The sequence below is a fragment of the Rutidosis leptorrhynchoides genome, chromosome 7 (genome assembly GCF_046630445.1).
Source record: "Rutidosis leptorrhynchoides isolate AG116_Rl617_1_P2 chromosome 7, CSIRO_AGI_Rlap_v1, whole genome shotgun sequence".
Taxonomy (NCBI): domain Eukaryota; kingdom Viridiplantae; phylum Streptophyta; class Magnoliopsida; order Asterales; family Asteraceae; genus Rutidosis; species Rutidosis leptorrhynchoides.
This window is the reverse complement of record NC_092339.1, coordinates 377,585,058-377,593,331: the sequence shown is the minus strand read 5'-3', so window position 1 is coordinate 377,593,331 and position 8,274 is coordinate 377,585,058. Positions and strand designations below refer to the sequence as shown.

At 38.6% G+C, this 8,274-nt stretch overlaps 1 protein-coding gene across 1 annotated transcript; it reads left to right on the top strand.

Moving 5' to 3' along the window:
* Positions 1 to 1,894: 1,894 nt before the first annotated feature.
* LOC139860548 (uncharacterized) lies at positions 1,895 to 3,577 on the top strand. The gene has a single exon (XM_071849299.1). It carries the CDS (start codon positions 1,895 to 1,897, stop codon positions 3,575 to 3,577), a length of 1,683 nt encoding a protein of 560 aa, XP_071705400.1.
* Positions 3,578 to 8,274: the final 4,697 nt, after the last annotated feature.

Below are 8,274 nucleotides of genomic sequence, written 5' to 3'. Positions count from 1 at the left end.
ATGGTTTGTTTTAAAATGAATGCAGTCTTTGAAAAACGTCTCATATAGAGGTCAAAACCTCGCAACGAAATCAATTAATATGGAACGTTTTTAATCAATAAGAACGGGACATTTCATAAATGATCATAATAAGGAGTTAGTAAGGAGTACAACAGTAGAATTTGCTGTCATAAGGTCTTACTCAAAATATAATGCGCTTTTAGGACGCACAACTTTGCAAAAATTGGCAGCTATCCCTTCCACAGTGCATGGCCTTATCAAGTTCCCAACACCATTAGGAATTGCAACGATAAGGTCAGAAAAATAGGATGCAAGCATCGCAGCTGTAGAACAAGCAGAAAAGCAGCCAAGTGAGGCAGAGCAGCTTCGAAGCTGCATGATCATCGCAAACCCGCGACATCCAGAACAAAAAATTAAAATCGGTGGAGGGTTGTCTGATGAGACAAAGTTTAAGCTTCGTAATATATTAGCTTCTAATACGGATGTCTTTTCATAGAAAGAAGCGGACATGACGGGTGTGCCAAGAGAAATTGCTGAGCACAAGGTTAACGCAAATCCAAGTTTGACGCCAGCGCGACAAAAGAAGCATGGTATGGCACCAAAAAGAAGCGAATGGTTGAAGGCAGAAGTCGATAAGTTCTTCAAAGCAAACATATTATGAGAAGTAAGGTACCAAACATGGGTAGCAAATCCTGTACTGGTAAAAAAGCCTGACGGGTCTTGGCGCATGTTTGTTGACTTCACGGATATCAATAAAGCATGTCCCAAAGACAGTTATCCTCTACCAGAAATAGACTGGAAAGTTGAGTCGCTAGCTGGCTTCCGATACAAATGTTTTTTGGATGCGTACAAAGGGTACCATCAGATACAGATGGCAGCAGACGATGAGGATAAAACCGCTTTTCACACTAGCCAGGGCATATACTGCTATACCAAGATGCCATTTGGTTTAAAAAATGCCGGAGCAACATACCAACGGGTAATAGACGAAGCTTTTAAAAGTCAGATTGGCAGAAATTTAGAAGCATACGTTGATGACTTAGTCATAAAGAACACAACAGAGCAAGGTTTGTTGGAAGACATATTAGAAACGTTTGCATCATTAAGAAAGATTAATATGAAGCTCAACCCGTCAAAGTGCAGTTTTGGAGAAGAAGAAGGAAAGTTTCTTGGTCATATAATAACCGAGCGCGGGATACGTGCAAACCCAAAGAAAATAGAGGCAATTGAGAATATGCCATCACCTAGAAATAAAAAGGAGGTGCAAAGTTTAACGGGTAAGTTGGTGGCATTAACAAGGTTTTTATCAAAATCCGCAGAGCGATCGCTCCCCTTTTTCGGGACACTGAAGAATTGCTTAAAGAAAACGGATTTCAAGTGGACGGAGGAAGCAGAAGTGGCGTTTCAAGAAATGAAAAAGTTGCTGAAAGAGATGCCAACAATGATTGCGCCGATTGTGGGAGAAACGTTGATACTATACTTAGCAGCATCGAAAGAAGCAATAAGTTCAGTATTGATAGCGGACAGGGGACAGGTAAGCGCTATAAATTAAAAATAATTAATTTTTAATCAATAGACATTTAAAATTATATAATTATGTTGTGCGAACAGGTACAAATGCCTATATATTTTGTAAGCAAAGCTTTAACAGGGAGCAAATTAAACTATCCTGCAATTGAAAAATTGGTTTATGCACTCGTGCATACTGCTAGACGCTTAAGGAGATATTTCCAAGCACATCCAATAATGGTCCTAACAGATCAGCCAATAAAGCAGGTATGGCAGGCAACAATGTGTTGTCAACAAACATAAAATTGCTTGATAAATTCTAGCACATTGACATTCGCTGATACTTGTTGAGCAGGTGCTATATAAACCAGAAAATTCTGGTCGCATGGCCAAATGGGCTATTGAATTGGGAGAGCATGAGATAAGCTTCTCACCAAGAAATGTGGTAAAGGGACAAGTCCTAGCAGATTATCTGGCTAAAACATCCGGAGATATCGAAGTCTCGCATGAATCAAAAGAAATACCACCTCCGCCCGAACAGCTGTGGGAGATGCACACAGATGGGGCTTGTGGTCCAGAAGGTGCAGGGGCAGGAATAGTCCTAAAAAGTCCAGAGGGAGAAAAATATACCTTCGCGCTGCGATTTAGCTTCCCCGTCACAAACAATGAAGCTGAGTATGAAGCGTTGTTATCTGGAATGCGGGTAGCAAAATATCTGGAGGTAAAAGAACTGTCAGTATATGTTGATTCGCAATTAGTCGCAAACCAATTTAATAAAATATTTGAAGCACATGATGAATCAATGCAAAAATACCTAAAACTTGTGCAAGAGCTGGCAGTGGACTTTGATTTATTCCATATAACTCGGGTTTCAAGAACATTGAATAAAAAGGCTGACGCACCCAGTAAGTTAGCCGCCTTAACATTCAGCCATTTTAAGAAAGAAATTTGGGTTGAGGAAGTTAAAGTAAAATCTATTGAGGAAGACAGTGTATCCGCCGCAGTTGAAGAAGAGGAGCAGAGTTGGATGACACCAATAGTAGAATTTCTAAACAAAGGTACATTGCCAATAGATTCAGTTGAAGCAAGAAAGATTAAGATGAAAGCACCAATGTATTTGTTAGACAAGGGAATTCTATACAGAAACTCTTTTCTGGGACCCCATTTGCGGTGTCTTAATCCAACTCAAGCAGAGTCAATCATACGGGAAGCGCACGAGGGAATGTGCGCTTTACACTCAGGACACAAAATAGTTGCGTCCAAAATAATGCGGATCGGATACTACTGGCCGTCAATATACAGAGATGTTGCAAAAGTGATACGCAAATATCAGTTGTGTCAGCTTCACGCACCGGTAAGCAAGGCTCCGCGACATCCAATGATACCGGTCGCGTCTCCATGGCCATTCTGCAAATGGGCAATCGACATAGTGGGGCCATTCCCCGCAGGACCTGGGGGTGTAAAGTTTATGGTGGTGGACATTGATTATTTTACGAAGTGGGTAGAAGCCAAACCACTGAAAACAATTTCAGGCAAGCAAATCCGAAATTTCGTATGGAAAAACATCGTCTGTCAGTTTAGAATACCAAATGAAATAGTAAGCGGCAATTGTACCCAGTTTGAAGGTAATCCATTCAGTGACTGGTGTCAAGAATTTAATATAAAGCAAACATTTACATCAGTCGCACACCCTCCGGCGAATGGTCAATGTGAAGTCACAAATCGGGACATTGTGTTAGGAATCAAAGCAAGGCTTGGATTGTGTCGAAGGGGTTGGATAGATGAGCTGCCTAATGTATTGTGGGCACACTGTACAACTACAAAAGGTGCAACTAATGAAACACCTTTTAGCTTGGTGTACGGGTCCGAGGATGTAATACCCGCCGAAATAAATGTGCCAACTATGCTCATAGCTTCCTTTGATGAAAGTAGCAATAGCGAAGAACTGCGTGAAAATCTAAACTTAGTTGAAGAACGCAGAGAAATAGCGGCTATAAAAGAAGCAATCAACAAGCAAAGAATCGTAAGCTACTATAATAAGCGCGTACAACCATTATCTTTCCAATAGGATGACTTGGTGTGGCAAAAAAAACGAAGCAAGCAGAGCAGAGGACATGGGTAAACTTGGACCTAAATGGAAAGGACCATACAAGGTTATTGGTGTAAGCGATACAGGGGCGTATCGGTTAGCAAGTTTGGATGGAAAAGCAATAAAGCACACCTGGCATGCGCAAACACTGAAACGGTGCTACATATGAAAAAAAAAATGCAGAGGTATTGATCACCCCAGACATCTGTTTCAAGTTTTTATTATATGAATTTTTATTTTCCATTGTAAACATGACAACTAAGTGTTGGTCAAGTGATATGTTTGAAATAAATTGAATTATGCAATTTAAGCTAATAACTTGTGCATTTTTACATTTGTTGATCAGGGACACACTCCGAGTCTCAAGTGGCATAGTTTAGTTTGGTTACTAATACTATTTTTAATGGTGACAGTAGTAAAACATTGGTTTGTTTCAAACGCTCGTACACCGCACAAGACGGAGACTTGCACAGTCTAGACTATAAAATACAAGTTTGGTTTACTTGTTTCAATAACTCGGACATTGGCGTGGCCAGAAGACTCTCGAGTATAGACATTGGTTTGTCTATAGTACGGGTAATTTACATTGGATTGTATACGTGTACGTACTTATAAATTTTTTTTATAAAAGTCTTTAGTATAAACTTATAAGCATTGGTTTGCTTACTGGTTAGTACAAACATTAGATTGTTGGCGCAAGAATAAAAAGATCATGAAACGATTGAAGGGTCGCTCCCGTCATGAAGTAATGGCATTTATTCTACATAAGAGTTATCGAATGCATAATGTTGTAACAAATCATTATAACCGCCGTAGTGATTTCGTAAAAACACAATAAATGCACTTTAACCAAAAAAGATGTCGAATTATATTCAATCAAAAGCTAACAAATTACAGTAAGAGAATATAAAGTCAGCCGCTTAGCATAAAAGCGGGACATGTACCAAAATTTGACCTAATACAAGCTAATATAAAAATAAAGAAGGGGGTGGCATTGGCTGGAACGTTTGCCCTACACTAAGGAGAGTGTGCCATCCTCGCATGCAGCGATCAGACGCATACTCCACTGTCAACATAAAAGGAAAATATAATATAGGGATGCAAAACCTCCAAGACTACAAGGCCCATCCCTCACTGGCAAAAAACAAGTCACCCATGGATAGCTTAACAAACTCAATCGAGTTTGTCTGTAATTATCTCCTGCGCGGAGATGGTAGGATCGTTAATAAGAAATTGAAGACGAGGGATCGAGATTTGTTGAAGTTGGAAACAAGCTTCCTCACATTTTTCCTTGGCTCCATCGACGAGAAACTCAGCAATATTGGGGGAATCATGGGGGGCACATACAGTTCCTGGCAAATAACATTCCAGAACAGGGTTCACTCATACGCATACGCGACAACCATGGCTGCACCAAATTGCTACTGGACGGCTTTGCAGTCGAGAACATGCTGGACAAGGTTCGGTAAACCCTTACGGAGAATGTCATACTCCGCCTTTACAGCGTCATGTTTCGCGCCCCATGACTCCTGTGACGCAATCCAGTCACTAAAGCTTTTGTTTTAAAAGATGACATGGTTCTTTGACTCTTTAAGCTTTGCAGACAACGATGTAATTTCAGACTCCATAAACCTTCTCTCAGCAACATGCCGATCCTCCTCCTGCTACCTTTTAAACATCAAAGCATTAATTCGCTCTTCTGCATGCACGTGCGCGGTTACTGCAACCGCGAGCTGGGCAGTTAGCTTTGCATTTTCCTGCTACAAGGAATGTATCTTGGAAGTCTCTGTCGATGACGGCTGTGGTGGATGAGCGAGCACAACAGATTTGAGTTGCAAACGATTGAGGTCCTTGGCAAAATTGAACAGCGTCGATTGAGTATCCATGTAGAGTTCTTCAGAAGGTGAAAGTACAGAAAACTTTAAGTGCAGAAAACTTTTGCATCAATTGCTGGGGGGCACAGGTTTGTAAAAAGAAAATTGTTGTGTAAATACAGGAAGAGGAACTTTCATGAACTCATTGGCATTCGGAATCAGTAAAGACAAATCATCTGGGTTCGGGCATACACGTTTGGAATGATGAGCTACACCACTTGGACCTCCAAATACGATAAACATGGCGTATAAAAATTTAACATCGATATTCAATAAAAAGTCCGTCGGTTGACATTAATATCTTCGTCAAATACCCTATTATGGTTACCTAGCCCTCTGGTGCCGGGAGTCTGGTATAGTGAAGGTAGTGTGTCTGAATGACTAACCGATGAACTGGAATGGTTACCGGAATCGGTGGTCGGATTGGGGGCGTAAGATTCCAACTTCATCTACAATGACAAAAATCAGAACAACAAATGAGTGATACATAAAAATTGTAACTAGGGTTACATAGTGTAAATACAAAGTATAAGAGTACGAGAAATACCTTTTTTAGGTTTTTACAGAGAAGATGAAAAAGGGTTGAATGATTTAAAAAGGAAAAGATTGTGAGATACGAAAAATCCAAAAGGCTATTTATAGAGAAAATACGGGAGTCAAAAAGTAACAAGGGTATAATAGTAGCCGTACACGTGTATCCATCTTAGGCTAAAATACTTTGTTAAGAGTTCCGGTGCACGTTAGCATCAACATGCAGTTGCATAATTACAATCATTACCATTTCGGTATACAGTGACAGTTGTCACCTCGGGTGCAGGAAATGCAGCCGAAAAGACAGTTTGGTGACTGCACGCATACATTGCATTTAATGCTAATACAGTATCCGGTTATGCATATAAATTTAAATAACCTCATGCACTGTCCGGTTACGTTTGAAATCCAACTAGGATTTGTATTAGAACTATTAAGCATGCTAATTAGGTCCCAAGGTATTGTTAAGGTTCATTATGTGTACATTTTTTCTTACTAGTTCGACGTCATACACTAATTTTCATTGTATATATGTGACGACCCATCCAAATCCATATGGACGAACACGTCATTCATCGATTTCATTGCGAGGTATTTGACCTGTATATGATACGTTTTGTAAACATTGCATTCTTTTGAAAAGGCACACCATAAATGAATATTTAAATCAAAGGTTTTCAACATCTGATGATTTCTATATATAGACAATCACCATAAATAATAGTTTACAATAGTACTTCCGTTGACAATGCAGTCAAAATAAGATACATGGTGATGATTTGGTGAATGCAACGTTTCCTTGAAAAAATATGCCATGTAAGACTCCATGCACATAGCTTGTGTAACATATAATCAAACAGCGGAAGACTTCTAGGAAACCTGAGAATAAACATGCTTACAAGTGTCAACACAAAGGTTGGTGAGTTCATAATTTGTATGTTTCGCATAATCTGTATATAAAGGTGGATCACAAGATTTCAGTTGTTTCATCCAGAAACGTTTATCAAAAGTTTGTCAATAGATTCTACGTAACAGAGCACCTTGGTAACTAAGCTTTAACGTTATAATAATAAATACCCCATTCGTTTTAATACACGCAAACCAACGTGTCCTAAACTCAAATAACACACGTCCGTTAAAAGGCTAGCGCTCTAGCTCGGACGGGGATGTCAAGCCCTATGGATCCATATACTATTATTCGCGCCCACCAGTCCATATCCTATGTACTGGCAGCTACTAGTTACCAAAGCTAAGGGATTTTCGGTTTAAACTCAGTGTAGAATTAAGTATGTACTTGTATCCATTGCGTTTAAAATGAATTGCATGTATTCTCAGCCCAAAAATATATATTGCAAAAGCAATTAAAAAGGGAGCAATGAAACTCACACTTTATAATTATTGTAAAACAGTTATTAAAGCATTTGCATGTATTCTCAGTCCAAAAATGTAAAGTGTAAAACGGATCATATGAAACTCACCTTAGCAGCATATAAAGTCGTTCACCAAAATGTGATCGAAACTCGGATTACCAAATAACCGTAGATCTTAACGTATCAATATTGAGATTCAATATTGTAGGAAAGTACGTAGACACAACGAAGATGATAAACACTATGTTTGATTCATAAATATACCCCCGAACATTACCTATAACCTCCTTGGCAATAACCCATAATTTCCTTAGCTCTATCCCGCTCGAAAACCATTTTGAAAATGACACGCTGATAACCTCGTCGTAATATTTTATGTATAATATTACTAAAAATATTAAGATTAATAATAATAATAATCTTAATAATATAATAATAATAATAATAATAATAATAATAATAATAATAATAATAATAATAATAATAATAATACAGAGATAAATATAAAAGAAAATGAAGAACTGAAACAAAATCGGGCGAATTTATAGATTTGAGCCACCATCACCCACCATGCGATCGCATGGTTTCATAGGCATACGGCCATGCGATCGCATGGCCAACTGTCACCAGCCTGGTTCGTTTGTTTTTATCTTTGTCGACATAATATTATATTTATATATAATATATATAATTTATATAATTAATTATATATTATATTAAATTCACGTGCATAGTTGACTTGTAATTTTCGTTCCAATAAGTCGTACGTCGTCACTCGACTTATGTCCCGGTTCCGGTTTTTCGAACGTCCTTTCGTATACTGAGAAAACTAGTACTTTTCGTTTCGTGACTCGTACCTTTGTCAAAATATAAACTTAATCATTGATAACTATGTCACTCT